General features: G+C 42.8%; 1 protein-coding gene across 1 annotated transcript in view; it reads left to right on the top strand.

Annotated features, from left to right (window-relative positions):
- The first annotated feature begins 17,485 nt into the window (after positions 1 to 17,485).
- Positions 17,486 to 21,574, top strand: part of AXL (AXL receptor tyrosine kinase) — a 120,863-nt gene continuing 116,774 nt past the window's right edge. Inside the window, exon 1 of the mRNA XM_069746639.1 lies at positions 17,486 to 17,866. Coding sequence (XP_069602740.1) covers positions 17,803 to 17,866 — 64 coding nt within the window. The 5' untranslated portion in view covers positions 17,486 to 17,802. The remainder of the gene's footprint in view (positions 17,867 to 21,574) is intronic.

The raw sequence follows: 21,574 nt of genomic DNA, 5'->3' as shown, positions 1-21,574 counted from the left end.
AAATAACCAGAGCCAGAATAGGTTTGTAGCAAACAAGTCATACCAGACTAACTTAATCTCCTTCTATGTTGCCTGTTTTGGGCACCGGTGCTCAGGAAGGATATAATGGAACTAGAGAGAGTACAAAGGAGGGCAACAAAATTAATAAAGGGGATGGGAGAACTACAATACCCAGATAGATTAGCGAAATTAGGATTATTTAGTCTAGAAAAAAGACGACTGAGGGGCGATCTAATAACCATGTATAAGTATATAAGGGGACAATACAAATATCTCGCTGAGGATCTGTTTATACCAAGGAAGGTGACGGGCACAAGGGGGCATTCTTTGCGTCTGGAGGAGAGAAGGTTTTTCCACCAACATAGAAAAGGATTCTTTACTGTTAGGGCAGTGAGAATCTGGAATTGCTTGCCTGAGGAGGTGGTGATGGCGAACTCAGTCGAGGGGTTCAAGAGTGGCCTGGATGTCTTCCTGGAGCAGAACAATATTGTATCATACAATTAGGTTCTGTAGAAGGACGTAGATCTGGGGATTTATTATGATGGAATATAGGCTGAACTGGATGGACAAATGTCTTTTTTCGGCCTTACTAACTATGTTACTATGTTATGATGGAATCACTGACTTGGTGGATCAGGGAAATGCAGTAGATATAGTATATCTTGACTTCAGCAAAGCATTTGATAAAGTATCTCATACTATCCTTATTGAAAAAATGACAAAGTATTGGATTGACAAGGCTGTTGTTAGGTGGATTCATAACTGACTCAGTGATCATACTCAAAGAGTTGTAATAAATGGTTGCACATCCAATTGGAAGAGAGTTTCAAGTGAGGTACCACAAGACTCTGTCCTAGTCCCAGTGTTGTTTAACATTTTTATCAATGATCTAGATCAGGGAAATGAAGCTAAACTGTTCAAATTTGCAGACGATGGAAAGCTAGGAGGGATAGCTAACACTAGAGAAGACAGAGAAAAGATTCAGAAGGATCTAGATAAGCTTGAGCAATGGGCAGTGACTAGTGTTGAGCATTCCGATACTGCAAGTATCGGGTATCGGCCGATACTTGCGGTATCGGAATTCCGATACCGAGATCCGATACTTTTGTGGTATCGGGTATCGGTATCGGATCAATAGGGATGTGTAAAATAAAGAATTAAAATAAAAAATATTGATATGCTCACCTCTCCGGCGGCCCCTGGACATCACGCTGGTAACCGGCCGGCTTCTTTGTTTAAAATGAGCGCCTTCAGGACCTGCGAATGACGTCGCGGCTTCTGATTGGTCGCGTGCCGCCCATGTGACCGGCACACGACCAATCAGAAGCCGCGACATCATTCTCATTCACAAAACTCCTAATTCTAGGAATTAAGGACCTGCGAATGACGTCGCGGCTTCTGATTGGTCGCGTGCCGGTCACATGGGCGGCACGCGACCAATCAGAAGCCGCGACGTCATTCGCAGGTCCTGAAGGCGCTCATTTTAAACAAAGAAGCCGGCCGGTTACCAGCGTGAAGTCCAGGGGCCGCCGGAGAGGTGAGCATATCAATATTTTTTATTTTAATTCTTTATTTTACACATCCCTATGGATCCCAGGGCCTGAAGGAGAGTTTCCTCTCCTTCAGACCCTGGGAACCATGAGAATACCTTCCGATACTTGATGTCCCATTGACTTGTATTGGTATCGGATATCGGTATCGGCGATATCCGATATTTTTTGGGTATCGGCCGATACTATCCGATACCGATACTTTCAAGTATCGGACGGTATCGCTCAACACTAGCAGTGACTAATAGAATGGTATTTAACAGAGAGAAATGCAAGATTGTTCATCTGGGCAAGAAAAAAGAAAATTACATCTACATCTACAGAATGAGAGGAATAGAGCTAAGCAACAGCAAGTGTGAAAAAAACTTGGGTATACTAATAGATCACAGGCTGCACATGAGTCAACAGTGTGATGCAGCAGCTAAAAAGGCAAACACAGTTCTAGGATGTATTAAGAGAAGCATAGAGTCTAGATCACGTGAAGTAATTATCCCCCTCTATTCCTACTTGGTCCGGCCTCATCTGGAATACTGTGTCCAGTTCTGGGCACCACATTTTAAAAAAGACATTGAAAAAATGGAGGAAGTACAGAGAAGAGCTACCAGGATGGTGAGCGCACTGCAAAGTATGTCTTATGGCGAATGGTTAAAGGATCCCGCAATATTTAGCGAAGGCTAAAAGGAGACTTAATATCTGTCTACAAATTTCTGAAGGGCTGTCACAGTGTAGAGGGATCAGCATTGTTCTCACTTGCACATGGTAATACGAGAAGCAATGAAATGAAAGTGAAAGGGAGAAGATACAGATTAGACATTAGAAAAAACTTTTTGACAGTGAGGGTGATCAGTGAGTGGAACAGGCTGCCGCGAGAGGTGGTGAGTTCTCCTTTGATGGAAGACTTCACACAGAGGCTGGACAGAAATCTGTCTGAGATGGTTTAGTGAATTCTGCACTGTACTGAGCAGGGGGTTTGACACGATGACCCTGTAGGTCCCATCTAACTCTAAAAGTCTATGATTCTATGAAGCAGTGTCTTTGTTGCCAGTGATTTTAAGACCTTGTCCAGTGACTTCATTGTATCTGCCCTTTCACTACCTTCTCATAATATAACATAGCAATTATATAAAGTTCTAAACAAAATTATTCAACCCCCATTGCATATTAGTTGTATCAGCAAAATTTACAAATGTCCTGCTGTTTGGATAAGGGACTGCTCACGCTGCCGTATAACACGGTGGAGTGCTATCCGATTCTTACGATAGAGCTTGGCTCAGTGATGTCCTATGGGGCAGTTCAGATCAGCGATCAGCGATTATTTTCTCATGCCAATTCAGCATGAGAAAACAATCTCAGCATGCTGCGAGTGCATCCGAGAATCATATTGCACGCACCCCTACAAGTCTATGGGTGCGAGTGAAACATCAGATTGCAGTCGGATGTCATCCAAGTGCAGTCCAATTACCGCAGCCCCAAAGAAACTCATGGGAATGAGAACTATCCATGAAAACCACGGAGAGCACTCATGAAAAAATGAGTTGTGGGCACGAGCCCTAAGCCGCATGATCGAATTCCGCTGATTTCAGCCAGAGCTCTTTGTTGCCCCAATTCTCATATAGAAAGTGATTTTATATACTTTATATAAAAGTAATGATTAACATAAAAACAATTTGATATAATCTAACAAGGAAAGGTTAGATGTAGAAAGCTGGAGCTTCTACTTTTTTTTCCAGGACACATTAATGCTCCAGCCTGACCACAGTAAATTACAGAATGGAGAGTGATGTCTCGTTTGACCCCGGTTATGGCCGTATCCCATCACACATGCATCCAGAAAAGCTGAGTCAGAAGAGACAAGTGTGAATTACAGCTGAACCTCCCTTCTCCTTTCACCCTGTAACTCAGTCTTGGCCTTTGTCTATTGTGCTCCCATTTCTATTTTTCACCTGTGAGTCACAGGAACAGGTTCAGCGCCCAATTCACAGCTCTTTCACCCTGTTTCTCACCATTCCATGAGGAGACCTACTAAATTTATTAGCCCTCAAATAAGCGTTTTCCTGCAGAAAATCCAATGTCTGCTTCAATCCGCTGTCCAGAAGCTGGGAACGTAAGGTTGTGTTCACACAGAGTGCCCAATTCCACATTTCATTGTTTTACGTGACTTTTCTTTTTTTTTTGTCTAGTGGTTTTCATTGACTTTTTTTTTTGCACTAAATTCATCAAAGCGTTGCACACGAGTTAATTTTGCGCAAAATTAAAAATGATCTTTATTTTTGTCAATAACCTTTTTTTTTTACTTTTTAGAGCAAAACTTTTGCAAAATTTATGAAAAAATTTGACACGTACTCTGGGGGGTGGGGAATAGAGTGCATATGCAAAAAAAAAAAAAAAAATGCAGACGCGTTAAAAATAATATTTTAGCCGAAAACATCTGGAAAACAAAAGGCCGAACACATATAACATAGACTTTATAAACTGTGCAAATTAAAAGAAAAATTAGGCGCAAATGAAAAACAGGCAAAAAAAATAAAAAAAACTAGACAACAGAAACGTGCTAAGTCAGTAATTGATTGGGAGCAAAACATTTTTAGGAGTTTTTTTGAGTGAATCAGCTCCAAAACCCTAAAAAAAAAATAAAAACACTTGGGAGATTCTTAGTATTTATTATCATGTAAAATCTCCTTTGCAAGAGTTTTTTTTTTTCCTTAAGAGGCTTTAAAACATATGGAGAAAAAAAAAGCATATGTTACTTCTTGGAAGCAGGTCTCCAAACTAAACATTGTGCAATTAAAAGGATTAACCCCTTCAAGTCGCGGCCCTTTTTCGTTTTTGCATTTTCGTTTTTCACTTCCCTCGTTCCTAGAGCCATAACTTTTTTATTTTTCCATCAATTTGGCCATGTGAGGGCTTATTTTTTGCGGGACGAGTTGTACTTTTGAACGACACCATTGGTTTTACCATGTCTTTTACTAGAAAACGGGGAAAAAAATCCAAATGCGGTGAAATTGCAAAAAAAATGCAATCCCACACTTGTTTTTCGTTTGGCTTTTTTGCTAGGTTCATTAAATGCTAAAACTGACCTGTCATTGTGATTTTCTAGGTCATTACGAGTTCATAAACACCTAACATGTCTAGGTTATTTTTTATCCAAGTGGTGAAAAAAAATTCAAAACTTTGCTTTAAAAAAAAAAAAAAGTGCCATGTTCCGATACCTGAAGCGTCTCCATTTTTCGTGATCTGGGGTCGGGTGAGGGCTTATTTTTTGCATGCCGAGCTGACGTTTTTAATGATACCATTTCGGTGCAGATACGTTCTTTTGATCGCCCGTTATTGCATTTTAATGCAATGTCGCGGCGACCAAAAAAGCGTAATTCCGGCGTTTCAGATTTTTTTCTCGCTACGCTGTTTAGCGATCAGGTTAATGCTTTTTTTTATTGATAGATCGGGCGATTCTGAACGCGGCGATACCAAATACGTGTAGGTTTGGTTTTTTTAAATTGTTTTATTTAGAATGGGGCGAAAGGGGGGTGATTTAAACTTTTATATTTTTTATATTTCTTTCATATTTTTAAAAACATTTTTTTTTACTTGTGCCATGCTTCAATAGCCTCCATGGGAGGCTAGAAGCTGGCATAGCCTGATCGGCTCTGCTACATAGATCGCTGCTATGTAGCTGAAATGCAGGTGTGCTGTGAGAGCCGACCACAGGGGGGCGCTCACAGCAGGCCGGCATCAGTAACCATAGAGGTCTCAAGGACCTCTATGGTTACCTTCCTGATGCATCGCCGACAATGATCATGTGACGGGGTCGGCGATTACATCATTTCCGGCCGCCCGGCCAGAAGCGCCGGTTAAATGCCGCTGTCTGCATTTGACAACGGCATTTAACAGGTTAATAGTGGCGGGTGAATAGCGATTTCACCTGCCGCTATTGCGCGCACATGTCAGCTGTACAAAACAGCTGACATGTCGCGTCTTTGATGTGGGCTCACCGCCGGAGCCCACATCAAAGGGGGTGACACGGCATGCGCAGTAATAGTATGGCGCATGTCGTGAAAGGGTTAAAGAAAATCTTTCGAAACCCTTCAGGAAAAGAAAAACTCCGCTAAAAAAAAGCATTTCCTGGAACAATTTCAGCTTGAAAACTCATCTGTTTTTAATGCTTCAAAAAACATTGTATGTATATAGATTCACTGTATATAATTATATTAATCCTCTTGTGTGTCATACCTCTAGGCTACTTTCACACATCAGGTTTTTTGTTTCAGGCTAAATCCGGCGAATGTTGGAAAAACTGGATCCTGCGCAGATTCTGAAAAACTGATGCGACGGATCCGTTTTTTTTGACGGATCCGGTAGCCTATCTAGATTATTGGATAAAAAAAAAAATTGGAGCATGCTCAGTTTAAAAAACCGGATCAGGCCGCCGGATCCGCCATTTTCTGCATCCGGCACCTTCCGGCTCCCATAGGCTTCCATTCTAGCAAACAGCCGGAAGCGCTGGCTTTTTTGCTGGAGACAAAAAACGTTACAGTAGACGTTTTTTCCAGAAATCGGAATCGAGTGTACGCCGTATCCGGCATCAAACCGGAAGGAACGCTGGGCCATCCGGCGCAATCCGGCACTAATACAAGTCAATGGGGTTTTTATTTTTTCTGGTTCCGGTTTTTCTCCCGAGAGAGATTTAGCCTGAAACAAAAAACCTGATGTGTGAAAGCAGCCTAAGAGCGTAATAGAACCTCGGAGCTAGCTGCACCTCTATCTCGGGGACAACTTTCTCCATTAGGCCTCAATCTCACCAAAGCTTCCAAATCTGCTTTCCGGGAAGATTCAGCGGAACCTGAGAAACTTATCAACAACTCTAGGAGGTTTCTCGTTCCTTTGGTAGCCAACCGTAAATTCCATAACAGTTGACACAAGTCTATAGAGGACTCCCTATCCCTATGTACGGATACGGTGAAACGTGTTGGATTCTGATAGAGATTCCCTTTAAAGAGAGGAAAATGCCCTGTCCACATATTACTTTCATTGATCACAACCAGTATCTGATGTCCTTGTGTCTGTCAGGAAAGTCTTGTTTAATGAGTTCTTGACATCGAAGGGACTTAAGACCTTAATGTGCCACCCATGATGTCCCTGGACCATTAGGATATCAAATAACTCTTTGCACCAGGACACAGACTGCTCTGCCCCTCTAGAGATAGGATCAAAGTTTGTCCAGTGTTTCAGGCATCATTCACACCCTTCGTTATAGGGTTAATTGTGTTGCCTTAACCTTCCAGGTCATTAGGTCAGGGCCCTTTAATGAGAGGGCTTGCCCAAAAAATACAGAGAAGCCCAGTGTCAGATTTAATAGGTTAACTTCAATCCCTGACATATGTGTGAAGAGGACGATGAGGAGAAATCAGAGTTGGCCCGAAGGTGTATGTGATGTGTCCGGTGGTATAGATCACATGAGCTTATCGTTTGTAAGGGGGTGCCTTTGTACCTCTGACTCTTCGATATGACTAATTTTTTTTATAAATTGCGGTTTAAGGCGACATGCCTACGTTCAGGATTGTTCGCAGAATTTTCCTGATCAAAACCGGACTCCTTTTGCTGGAAATCCGCTCGCGTTTTTCTCGCATTTTTTTGCAGAAAAAAACGCAGCATGGGCACAAAAATTGCGAAATGCATGAAAATAATGGGATGCTTAATGTAAGCATTTTTTAAGCATTTTTGCAGGGGAAAACCACCACAAAAACGCTAAAAAATGCTAAAAATCCGGAACGTGGGCACATAGCCTAAGGGGTAACGTCTCTCCTTGTGGAGAGTGACATGCCAATGTAATGAGACTTATAGGCCATGCAGTGCTCCTCTGGGAAATTAAATATGCAAAATATGCAAATTTCTGTTTCAGAGAGGAACAGGATTAGAACTGATATTATAAATTGCATAACTCTGATTTTTCGGTTGAGCATCAATTTGATCACTATGCCATAATATTATGAGAGCACTTTTTGGTGGTATTTACCTATGTATGACAGTTTTGGGCGCCACATCTGTCGCTGTACAGTGCAGTAATTTATATATAAGGGTGTAACTATTGCTGCTTGGGTTGTAGTCGTACCTGGGCTCTTTAGCCTAGGGGGTCTGAAAAATATTTTTGGCCCGTATGAGAAGTTCAATAATATTATTTGGTTCAAAAAGTAAGAACCAGAAACGAAGAGTATGAACGGCACTAGGTGGTCTCGCAGCAGGCGGTATAATCGCAGACGTGGGATTCCAATTAAGACTCCAATAGCACGTGTAAGATCATCAGCATAAGGGTGGTGCTCAACACAAAAAGTACTGAACGAATATCCAAAAAAGAAGAGGAAAAAGTGGCACTCACTCAAGCGGATTGTAGATCAAAGTCCTTTATTCATCGTAACAATAAAGCGGACATAACAAGGAGAGGCAGCTGGGAGAGAACGACGGTGCGGGGAGTGAGAAAAGGACAACAGCCGTTTTGCGCTCGTGCGCTTCCACGGGTCCAGGTCCATGGGTCACTCACCGCACCGTCGTTCTCTCCCAGCCACCTCTCCTTGTTATGTCCGCTTTATTATTACGATGAATAAAGGACTTTGATCTACAATCCACTTGGGTGAGTGCCACATTTTCCTCTTCTTTTTTGGATAATATTATTTGGTAGTTGGACGCCTAAAGGGACCACACTGTGCATCCTCCAACGTAAGGTCAGAAGTTATAGCTGGTGCTACCCTAAAAAGGTGGAGAATATCCTAAATTAGCAATACATATTGAGTGGCAAGAACATGCATCCTACTCCCTTTTCCAGAGGAACTACATTGTTTGAAAATAGGAGGGTGAAATATTGGCTGATTGATATAAAAATTGTTGGGGAGGATGCAAACACCAGTCCCTTTTTATCTAGAGTAACCAAACCCAATGACATAAGGAAGGATCAGTTGAAATCCCACCATAAGATGCAAATTCCTCGACATACGCACCTGCCACATTGAATTATGAGTTTTTCCTCTTACCTGAGGAGTTGGGTTAAAGAGGAGAAGCATTACAGCCTGCACTCTGCATAACAATACTCTATGGATCCAGCAGACCGAGTATTTTTTTATACAGCGGTGACACCATCGAGGCCTGGCTGTATTTCGGTGACCTCAGGACCGTGGGAAAATGACAGTCATGATGTCACCGTTGGTGAATGATGCTGCGCTCTCAGCAGCTCATTCACCAGTGGTTCTCAGCCTGGACGTTCGCATCTTGGCATCGTCCAGGTTGAAAACTATTTAGCCCCCAGATATGGATTATGGTGTGGGACAGAACGACGGACAGGTATGGTATATTGTTGTTTTTTTTATTTAACTTTTATTACAGAAGATCAAGGGCTTTGGTGGAACTAGGCAAGGTCGTAACTATGGTTGAGAACATTAAAGGAGTCTGTGTGATTTTTTTTCAATTAAAGGATTTTATTCTGGCTGTGTCTTTATTTACCATACAACTATAGGATTAGCAATGGATAGGTGTCTTATACACGACTCTCAAATACTAAGCCGTGGGCTTGATGTCACCTGACAATACAAAGGTGACATTAAACTCACAAATATGAACCCCACTTGCCACCACTACAGGGCAAGTTGGAAGAGCCGGGCAAAGCGCCAGAATTGGTGCATGATAGATGCACCTTTTCTGGGCAGCTGCGGGCTGATATTTTTAGGCTGGGGGGCTATATCAATGGCCCCTTACCAGTCTGAGAATACCAGCCCCCAGCTGTGAGCTTTAGCAAGGCTGGTTGTCAAAAATGGGGGGATCCCATGCCGTTTTTTTTTTATTATTTATTTAAAAAAAAAAGCAGCATGGAGACCCCTCTATTCTTGATAACCAGCCTTGCTGAAGCTGAGGGTTGCAGCCCCCAGCTGTGAGTTTCGACTTGTTGGTTAAAGAAAACAGGGGGAACCCATGTCGGGTTTTTCATTCATTTTATTAGATCGCATGTGATGGCTGAGGAATAGTGTTGAGCGATACCTTCCGATATTTGAAAGTATCGGTATCGGATGGTATCGGCCGATACCGGCAAAATATCGGATCTCGCCGATACCGATATGCAGCGCCCCAGAGATCTGGTCATTGCAGTATGACACTCTGGCACTAAGGGGAGTGATGGTACGTCTGATGGCACTGAAGGAATTCCACTGACCAGGTATCACCAGCACACATTACACTTCACACTCCGGCCACTGAGGGGAGCAAAAGGCTTTATTTATTGGGCCCCTCCTCACACTGGCAAAACTAGGGGTTGGACAGAAAGTTAGTCAGAAGCTGACTGGGTTGGATTCAGGCAACATCCCGTGGCAGGGGGTGTTGCAGGGAGAAGACACAGGGGGGTCCCTGTCAGGCATGGGAACCTGGCAGGCACTTAGCGACCAGAACAGAACGTTACGGAACCGCGCCTGCACACCCCGCAGCGGTATCCTAAGAAAGAGACACGAAGCGAAGGATATTGTGAGACAGTGAGAAACGAGATCAAGCACAAAGGAGAGCCAGTAGGAGTCGTGCCGTGAGACCGAGGCAACATCCTACTGAGGCGCGTAGCCGGTGGTCGGAACACCGAAGGAGTAACTGACTCTACGCCTTACTTCAAACTCCACAAGACAGTTAATTATAGGTTGGCTGTCTAACCTAAACACCTATGAAGACATAGGGGGCAACAGTGGGAGAGGGGCGACTCTAGGGTCCCGGAAGACCTCCAGGCCTTCCCGTCATACGGGTGCGTCCTAGCCATAACATACCTGGGGGACATTGAACTAGAATCATCTGGAACATATTAGAAAGAACGAACGAGAACAGCAGTTGTGAGGACTATTCCGAATGCTCAGCAGGGTAGCACTACAACACACAGGCGCTATTGGTAGGCAACAATTTCCACCTGCAAAGGGAATTCTGGAAGTGCCCATCGGACCGGCCGGTCTCAGATAGCCCTGTTAAGCGTGCTCTGGATTGCTGATCCTGAAGTCTTCAGTAAAGAGGTAAAGAGACTGCAACCTTGTGTCCTCGTTATTGACTGCACCTCACATCATCACCATCCACCTTACTGGGAAGCCCTGGGGACATACTTCACCTGTGGGAAGGTATACCATCCAGCTGCCATTCCATCACCCCAACGGACCCCACAGCAGCGTCGGTCACCCTGACCGAACACCACAGGTGGTGTCACGAAACCTTGACAGACTGTACCACCTTTATTGGACTCCCCTTAGCAGGGTCACGGACTGGGTATAGACACCGTGACAGCTCCAGAACCGAACCAGAGAGGCCCGGTACCGAGAACGCGTGGCCCTGTGTCTGGGGGCGATCCAGATACCTGATACCAATACAAGTCAATGGGACACAAATATCGGAATGTATCCTCGATGGTTCCCAGGGTCTGAAGGAGAGGAAAATCTCCTTCAGGCCCTGGGATCCATATTAATGTAAAAAATAAAGAATTAAAATAAAAAATATGGCTATACTCACCCCTCCAAAGGACCCTGGCTGTCACCGCTGCAAGCGTCCGCCTCCGTTCCTGAGAATTGCAGAGAGTGAAGGACCTTCCTGACCGCTCACCTGACCGCGACGTCATCGAAGGTCCTTCACTCACTACATTCTCAGGAACGGAGGCGGACGCTTGCAGCGGTGACAGCCAGGGTTCTTCAGAGGGGTGAGTATAGCCATATCTTTTATTTTTATTCTTTATTTTTTACATTAATATGGATCCCAGGGCCTGAAGGAGAGTTTCCTCTTCTCCAGACCCTTGGAACCATACGCACCGCACACTCCGATACCAATTTCCGATATCACAAAAATATCGGGACTCGGTATCGGAATTCCGATACAGCAAGTATCGGCCGATACCCGATACTTGCAGTATCGGAATGCTCAACACTATTGAGGAACCCCCCGATCATCCGCTCCTGCTGTCACTGTTATTGGTGGCAACAGGTGTTGGATGATGGAAGTAACAGTTCCAAAAGCCCCTACCTGCTGCTATCCTTCTGACTTTAATATAACTCTCGTCATTCTCCTCTACTCAAGCCGATTACCTGTAGTTTAGGGGAGAATGATGAGAGTCGTCTTCAGCACCCGCCACCGGGGAACATCGCTCACTCTAGCGCTTCTTCCCCGGTGCCGATGCATGTCAAATGGAGGACACCCATGTGTGTTCTCCATGTGCACGTGTGCGGAACGTTTTGCCGCCCGTGCTGACGGTAAAAACCGAACATGTCTAAAGGTACCTTCACATTAAGCGACACTGCAGCGATCTAGACAACGATCCCGATCGCTGCAGCGTCGCTGTGTGGTCGCTGGAGAGCTGTCACACAGACAGCTCTCCAGCGACCAACGATGCCGGTCCCCTGGTAACCAGGGTAAACATCAGGTTACTAAGCGCAGGGCCGCGCTTAGTAACCCAATGTTTACCCTGGTTACCAGCGTACACGTAAAAAAAAAAACACTACATACTTACATTCCGGTGTCTGTCCTCCGGCGCTGTGCTTTCCTGCACTGTCAGCGCCGGCCAGCCGTAAAGCAGAGCGGTGACATCACCGCTGTGCTTTATGGTCGGCCGGCGCTCACAGCCAGTGCAGGAAGCAGAACGCCAGGGGACAGACACCGGAATGTAAGTATGTACTGGTTGTTTTTTTTTACGTTTACCCTGGTTACCAGTGAAGACATTGCTGAATTGGCGTCACACACGCCGATTCAGCGATGTCTGCAGGAGGTCCAGCGACGAAATAAAGTGCTGGACTTTCTGTTCTGACCAACGATGGCACAGCAGGATCCAGATCGCTGCTGCGTGTCAAACTGAACGATATCGCTATCCAGGACGCTGCAACGTCACGGATCGCTATCGTTATCGTTCAGTGTGACGGTACCTTTAGTGTGGGGCACACGGTCCGTGGAAACACACTGACATGTATTAGGTGTGTCAGTATCTCCAGTACGTGTGAAAACAGTCACCACATGTACTGGAGACAGGGTGTGTGAAAGAAGCCTAAAGGCTACTTTCATGCATCAGTTTTTTGCCATCAGGCAGGATCCGGTGAATTTTAAAAAACCGGATCCGTTACAAATTGTGAAAAACTGATGCGACGGATCCGTTTTTTTTGTTGGATCCGTTTTTTCCTTTTTTTTAAACCCGGGGATAGAGATTGGACTTCCCATTCTGGGGGGGGAGAGAGACGCTGCCTAGGGAGGAAAGAGAAAGAGGAGGAGGGAGATGGGGGCAGGCGCAGGGCATGTAACAGCAACACAGGAGGTGGCGCACAAATGCAAGAGATTGGGATGATGGATGGATAGCTGGGAGGCAGCTGAAACAGGGGGAGACACCATACCTCTGGGACTCAATACAGGTATACAGGTGTAAGGCGCAATTTATAAAAAGTCAACATTTCAGTGTTACTAGGGATCAGAAACATAAGAGCCACCTCCACAGAATGCAGCCTTAGGCTTCTTTCACACTTGCGTCGGTACGGGTCCGTCGCTAAGCGTCGGCGCGATGTACCAACACACGTTGTGAAAATTTGGCACAATGTGGGCAGCGGATGCAGTTTTTCAATGCATCCGCTGCCCATTGTAAAGTCCCGGGGAGAAGGGGGTGGAGTTCCAGCCACACATGCGCAGTAGGAAATGGCGAACGCGATGTACGAAAAAACATTCCCTTGACCGATTTTTCGTGCCGATGGTCCGCCAAAACACGACGCATCCAGTGCATGACGGACGCGACGTATGGCCATACGTCGCGATCCGTCGGCAATACAAGTCTATGGGCAAAAAACGCATCCTGTGGGCACATTTGCAGGATCCGTTTTTCCCCCAAAATGACACATTGCGATGGACGTCACATGATGCAAGTGTGAAAGTAGCCTTAGTTCTGCTGAATGTGGCTCTTTTACTTAAAAATGCCCTGGGGGGATGACAAGTTCCCTTGAAGTACTTGGACAACTCCTTTAAGGTGCTTTGGACATATTCATTTATTTATTTTATTTTACTCATTAATATAGCACCATTAATGCCACAGTGCTTTACAAACATTATTGGCACTGTCCGCATTGGGGCTCACAAGTTAGAATTTGACATATTCCACCAAAATATAGAGTACTGAGACCTGGTTGGGACAGAAACGCCCAATAGGGCAATACCGCAAGAGCAATGAGAGAGGGTGAGAGTGATAGTGCTCACCTGTGGTGGTTGATTATGGACCCAACTCCAATAAAAGCCTTAAATTTCACAGCTGCAGCTTCGTGGCTGGAGGAAAAATTCTTTCAGAAAGCAATTCACTTTAGTGGAGAGATCACACTACCCGGGCTGCGCTTGCGGAAAAGAGAAAATGTAGCCCCGGGAGAGCCATGATTAATCTATGTAGGGCAGAGCAGGGGTTAATGTTGAGGTTGTGAGGAAATTAAGTGGAGGTACAAAGTATAAAGGGAGAAGTGAAGGGGAAGTGGGGGTTACAAGGGGGCTATAAAAAGAAGGAGGGGAAGAGGCTACCTAAAGGGCAGGTAGTCACCATTCAGAAAGGTTCTGCCCATCCGCATCATTTTTTGTTATTATTATTAAAGGTAAATAGGTGGATTTTAATTGGTTTATGGTACATGTTTTTGGCATCATTTTGGCAGGCGGGGGACGGGGTACTTGGAGTTGGTGTCAAAATATTGGTGAGGGTTGTATATCGTGGAGATGGGAACCTCCTATTCGGTTTGGAATTACGGTAATTGCCTGGCGGATTTTGGGACTCTCACGGTGAGGTTCCTCAGAGTTGGTGGATGAAAAATGTTTTCCGGCCATGAGGCGCCCCTGACCATGTGGTTTTGGCTGGGGGTAAGCCTGGATGGTTATAAACCATATATATATTTTGGTTTCCGCCCAGTTTTGGAGCTCCATGAACCTCCTCATCCCAAGTTATTTATTGCTTTAATGTTTGTTGAAACAAAAGCCAATTTGACCAATTTAATCCAAAATGGTGTTTTGCCTGTTTATTTGGGAGAATCTGGGACTAAAAGCGTTAGTTTAATAAAGACCTTCATTTTACACCATCGAGGATTCTTCATTTCCGCCAGCGCTGCCCAGACACCGTGATCTCTCCACTATAGAGAACCAAAATATAGGGTAATAAATCACCAACATTTTTTTTTTTAATTTTGCTCTGGTGATGGTTACTCTGATGACTCTATATACTTCAAAGACATACTGATAGGGAATTTTGATTGTGAGTCACAAGGGGGAAGAGAACTGACAATATCTGTAAAGAGCTGTGGAATATGTTGTAATGTGTGCCAATATACTGTGGCCCAGGATGGTTTGTCACTATCTGTTTCTCCTTTCCAGATTAAACCTAGGAGATCTTTCTTCAATTGCAAAAGTCGTTCATTGGTCTATGCCTTAATATGCGACTGCCCCAAAATCTACGTGGGCCAAACGACCCAAGAATTAAGAAGAAGGGTCCAACAGCATTTATCGAACATTTCTACGGCTCAGAAGGATCGAGAGAAGGGCAAAAGTATTTCATCAGTAGCAACACATTTTTTGGATATTCACCATGGCCGTACTAGGGGCTTAAAGGTTATGGAACTGGAGATGGTTCCACTGAACATTAGAGGTGGAGACAGAGTAAAAAAACTACTACGATGTGAATCGAGATGGATCCATGACCTCCAAAGCCTCGCTCCACATGGACTTAATGAGGAACTTTATTTTTGGGATATTATAAACAGCTCTAATATTTTGGTCATGTTCATATTATATATATATATATATATTTATATATCTTTATTCTTATATGTATATATTTATCCTTTTTTTTGTATATCTACTTTCCATTTTTTATTTTTTATTTTTTTCATATATTCTTTTTTCTTTTTTCCCCTTTTTTTATTTTTTCTTCATTCATTTATTTTCGTTTTTTTGGATTTATTTTATTATACTGATACATATTTATTATTATTTATTATTATGAGTTTTGTTTTCTTCAATATTTGTTCTTCATAGCTATGATGCAAATTCATCAAAGATTCCTGAGGAGTGCCCCTTAAAACAAACATTCGTGCTATTAAGCTGCTATTTATGGATATGTCCCCGCTCTGTGCTTCGTATGTGTCATACACAAGCTATCTTGTTAGCCTTGTTTTATGGCATTCAGTAGGGATTCTTTTTCTCTTTCTTTTCCTCTCTCGGCCGAGAGTCTCTCTGCGGACTTAATATGTGTGGGTGCGCAGGCGCCGATTGGCGCGTGCGCACTTGCCAGCAGTCCGCACTTAGAATATCCTCCCCCCTCTGTGGCTCTGCTACACTGCGCCGACGCCGGTGTCTGTTATCGCCAATTGGCGCATGAGCATTTGCGGACAGTCCGCACTCAGGGAACTTCCTATCCTAGAAGCTCTGCTACACTGGCAAGACGCCGGCGTCCTGTATCACTTCCGGTTTCCTCCGATTAACACCAGCACCATGTCTTACATGCTGGATATCAGGCACCAGCTGTCCCCAGCCTGGTATAATTAACAGATATTTATAACACTGGCACCTGCACTGCATTCATTGCCCCTGAGGAAGCCAGATTTACTAGCGACACGCGTCGGGCGGTTTGTGCCCTGGTTCTCCACCCTCCTTGCTTGTCCCTCAGCATTTCTTTGACACTCTATAGGGATCGGGGCCTTGCCTTACATAGGGTATATATCTCTATATCTTCTTATTGTACCATCTGAGCATTGTATATAATTGCTTGTGCCCTTATACCTACATTGTTGTATGGGTACATTTGATTGGGCACTGTCTGCTCATATGTAAGTATAGGCCTGCTTATTTCAATATTTTTGTCTTTGGGACTGCATAGTATATCTACTTTCAGTGTATTATACTGATGTTGAACATATTATTATATGTGGGGGTGTTTTGAACCAGGGTTATAGACCCTATTATGGGTCTTTGTATTTACCATGCCTATGGCTGTTTTATGTGTTTTTAAAGTTTTCTTGTAGTGTTGTGTGCCTTGGTTTTCTAATAAAATTTACTATATTTATATGATCCTAAACATGGTGATCCCCACTTTGTACATGCCTCCTTTTCCTCTGTTTTCTATAGAGCTGTGGAATATGATCGCGCTGTATATGTATAATAAATGATAATATATACCCTATATACTGAAAATAAATAAATAAGCAAAAATCGGACTGTCTGATTACCACAATGAGTTTTCATTTCTTTAGAAACTAATAAGTATGGTAGTAAGTGTTATGCTTTTAGTTGTGTGCTTATATATAGTGTATATATATATATATATATATATATATATATATATATATATATATATATATATATATATATATATTAAAAAGCATCCTACAGATGCAACATAAAATATAATAAAAAAGTAGCATAGAGTTAATCATAAAAGCTCAACAGTAATAAAAGTTTTTATTTTCATTATTGCTATATGATTATATTTCTGCTACATTTTGTAGACTGTCTTATGTTGTATGTTTATGGTGGTTTTGAATACAATTCGAGATACTCATGGCGGATTTTGCCTCTTTCCATCTTCTGATGTAATTGTTCATTATTTAAACCTTTTCGTCACATAAATTGAATTCACTCTCATCATTCCCGGTGCCCATTGAGGCTTATTGCCCAGAACGTCCAATTATAACCTGAGAATATTTTTGGAACTTCTATTGTGCATGACCGGTATAGCAGCAGAGCACAGCTCGCCCCTGTGAGCTCCTTTTCTGTTTTACTTACTCCTCCTTTTCGGAGTAGCATGAGCTTCTACAAAGGAATGTTCCCCCTCCTGTATTGTACAAAGTCTCACAGTGGGTGTGTGAGTCACAAATGGAGGGGCAGCCTCCAAAACTAGAGAGACAATCCTTCCCTCTCACTCTCCCGCCCCTTGACATGCACTTCCCAACTCACTTTCCTCAACTACTCTGTGGACTTTGCCTGTCTTTGAGGAAAGTTAACTTTTTCAAAGTTTATTTCTTCCTTTTACATTTTTCAATTTGTAAGCTTTATTTTTTGGAGGATATTTATTTGCTTTTGTTTTCTGTTCTATGTGACCTGATTACTCCTTGTGGGAATTCAACTTCTTGCATTGTTGTTGGAAAATAGGTGATCATCGGGAATTTTGGATATTTTTGACTCTAAGATTTTTTTCCGGGATGGACTATTTTGCTCAGATGCGAAGTTAACAAATTGTAGTGTCCTGGCAATTTGGAAGGGACTTGTCATCTTCAGGATGAGACTGATGTCTGGAGTGCTGCTTCTCTTGGGAACCTTGGGAACTGTTTTTGCACATAATGGTGAGTACAGACAAGTCTATTGTCTGCTGATTATCAGAGAAACAATGAGAAGAATGTGTTTTCTGAGAGCTAGACAAACAGAGGAGACCACCTCACCTAATCCCAAAATAGACAGCAGAACCTAGACATTTCACCCCCTCAAGATACACAGATAACTGGAGGCAGGTCTCATATTACTACATGATTGTTGACTAAGATTTGCCAATTTTTTGCAAAATTTGTAACAGGATTTTATCAAAGTGCAGAAATATGTGCATGCCAACTAGGTATAGACATCCCAATACAAAAAAAAGACTCACAATCCTCTTCTATAGCTCATATACAAATGACGTAACACACACCTTTACCCACCCCCTTAAGTCATACCTTCTGCCTAATATACAAACCTCTCATGTCTTTCTTATGAGCATATCTTATCGACTTCTCCTAATATAAGGGCATCAATCTAATACAGAGTCTTCAAGTTCAGAGCAATCACCACAACCTTTGTCTTAAGAGATGTCACACCAACACATTTAGTCAGTGAGACATTTCCGAGGCCTCCAAACAAGCTGGTGTGCAATTATCTGAATGGATAGATATCTTATTACCTATGGCCAGCAGAAAAGAATCTTCCGCATAATGTAGACATCAGGACCCAGACCTCTTCCTAACGCAGTTGATAGATGACTCTTGTGTTCTCCTTCTCAGATGTTTTAGATCCTTCTCATAGATGCAGGTAGACAATCATGAAAAATGGGCTCCAAACAACCTGTCCTATAAAGGTTAATGTTGACATATATACAGGTATGTGCCCCCAAGGGACAAGCATGGGTGGCAATTGATCTCAAAAGAACATTTATTTTCTAAAAAAAAAAAATCATTCTTCATTAGAGTTCTTCAAGGCAGTTTGGTCCTTTCAATTTAGTGGACTTTTCATCCTATTTGGTTTCCAAAAGGATATTTTGAAGTGTAGGGTCTTGTAAGGAGCATGTTTGTCCATATGTTTGTGCACCAGTGGAGAGGTTTGTGTAGCTTCAAAATTATTGCTACTTTTTTTTGTGTAATTATTTGTATGGCACCCATATGTTTTGTACACAGATGTTCTCATTCGGTTAGCCCCAGTGGAGCTCGCAATGTAATATACTTATCCTACCTACTAAAGCCAACAAGGTCATTTGTATTGAAATGAACATATTCAACCTATAAAACCTACAAAAAAACCTAAACAAGCTTGGGGAGATCATACAAATTATATGCAGATGGTGCTCTGGTCTGATTTATTCTGTCTGGCAACCGTGCTAAACACGGCACCATCGTACACATTTTAGATAGAAAATTAGAAATATGAATGTGTCATTCTGGTTTGTATGTAGGAATTTGGTATTGTTTGTAATAAAAGAAATAAAAAAAATTAAGCAAATGCTTGACTACCTCCGAAAACTGACCATGCTAATTAGATTGGGCCTCCCAACTGTCCTTCGAAGATGGTGGAAGTTATCGTTAGATTTCAACATGCCCAATTTTCAGTTGCATATATTTTAAGATCTATTAAAGTCATTGTCCAAGGGCTGTCTTTAGAATAGATAAACAACTTCAAACTGGTGGCCTCACACCCAAGACCCCCACTGATCAGCTGTTTTCTGCTTTGACAGCAGCTATATGTAAACAGTAAGGAGCACTTGATTAGTATAGCACCTTTCTCTCTGTCGTAGACATTGCCGAGAACTACAGATCGGTTACTATTCACTATTTCATCCATCTATTGCCTGAGCTGAAAATAGCTGATCTGTGGTGGTGTTGCATGTCAGATCCTCACCAATCTGAAATTGATGACCTTAGAATAAATAGGTCAATAATATCGTAAGCCTTGTTAACTCCGTTAATGAAAATCATTCCATTACCAACAAACTAATCTAAAAAATGGAACCTAACCCAATGCATTCTATAAAAAGTTTTCTCAAACCTGATGACCTCTTGTTCAAGGTTATAAGAAAAGCATGATTTGATCTGCATTCTCACATCCGTGTCACATGTCAGAGTGCTGTTTTCTTGGACAGCACAAGGACCCTTAAAGTTTCATTGATCCATACACACCTCAGCTTTGAAAAGGGATCCATGTCTCCAGTCCGAGAGAACCAGAGCATGTCCTATTCTCATAGGTTTTGCGTATCAAACTTTAAAGTCTACGGGGATCCATATAAAGAGGAGGACTGTCTGAAGACTTTGTACTTCAGAGTTCCATCCGAATGTCATCCGTTTGTCACTGAACCATGAATCAATGGATAAAAAAGTTAAAACTGTTATCCCACTTCAGTGAAAAAAAAACAGATGAGAAAAAAATGTAATTAGGATTATTTAGTCTAGAAAAAAGACGACTGAGGGGCGATCTAATAACCATGTATAAGTATATAAGGGGACAATACAAATATCTCGCTGAGGATCTGTTTATACCAAGGAAGGTGACGGGCACAAGGGGGCATTCTTTGCGTCTGGAGGAGAGAAGGTTTTTCCACCAACATAGAAGAGGATTCTTTACTGTTAGGGCAGTGAGAATCTGGAATTGCTTGCCTGAGGAGGTGGTGATGGCGAACTCAGTCGAGGGGTTCAAGAGAGGCCTGGATGTCTTCCTGGAGCAGAACAATATTGTATCATACAATTATTAGGTTCTGTAGAAGGACGTAGATCTGGGGATTTATTATGATGGAATATAGGCTGAACTGGATGGACAAATGTCTTTTTTCGGCCTTACTAACTATGTTACTATGTTACTATGTATGTAATTGCAGTGAAACGGGCAAGATAATCATGAACAAGTGTTGATTAAAATGGTTGTTTCACGATTATCTTGCCAAGAATTAATATAGATTGCTCAGCAGTACGCTTTAATTGGTATTCTCTGCCAGTGTAAGGCTGGTTTCACATTTGCGGTCAGGATGGCTGCGGATGGCAGAGTACTTCCTACCTTCTTCCTCTTTGAAGCTCCGCCTACTCTCTGCCTACTTCTGTATGCGTCCTGCATTGCCCTGCGTACCTATCTTTAACATTGGGTATGCAGGGACATGCGTTGCATGCGGATGCATCCGCATGCGTCGATTTGACGTGTGCGATGACCGCACGGCAAAGCAAAATTTTCTGTAGCTTGATAATGTCTGTCAAGGTGGGAGGTCTCCAAACCACATAAGATAGCCAACGGGTCTCCAAAGTGAATAAACAACTGAATTTACCCCCAATCCACATCACTGCAAAAAAAAAAGTGTTTGATCAGTGGGAACCTGATTTCAGGGACCCCCATTGATTATGAGACTGGGGTCCTAAGCCATCTGTTTAAATGAAGTAGCTATTGAGCATTCTGCAATGCCACTTTATTCAAAGTCTATGTGACTGACAACTACAGCAATCTCCATCAGTCCCATAGACTTTGAATGTAGTGGCAGTGTCCAGTGTGCATGCTCGAACGCTACAGGTACCCAAATTTTGTGATCTGTTTTTGTCTAAGCGGTCAGACCTTGAACTATTCAACTATTCTGTGGAACGCTTTCATCTGCTCACCCTCAGCCTTCTACAAAAAGGCCTGTTGTCCAAATTTCTTTTTTAACGGCCTTCAAATTGATCTCGAGCCATGGCAGCTTGATGGATGAAAGCTCTATAGGAAGAAAGTGCAAGTGTACATACAACCCTGGTGGATGTAGTGTAGATATATTCACCAGGGTCTTCTCCGTCATTGTC

The sequence above is a fragment of the Ranitomeya imitator genome, chromosome 2 (genome assembly GCF_032444005.1).
Source record: "Ranitomeya imitator isolate aRanImi1 chromosome 2, aRanImi1.pri, whole genome shotgun sequence".
In the NCBI taxonomy this organism is placed as follows: Eukaryota; Metazoa; Chordata; class Amphibia; order Anura; family Dendrobatidae; genus Ranitomeya; species Ranitomeya imitator.
Note: the sequence above shows the minus strand (reverse complement) of the source record. Positions and strands in the feature narration are given on the sequence as shown.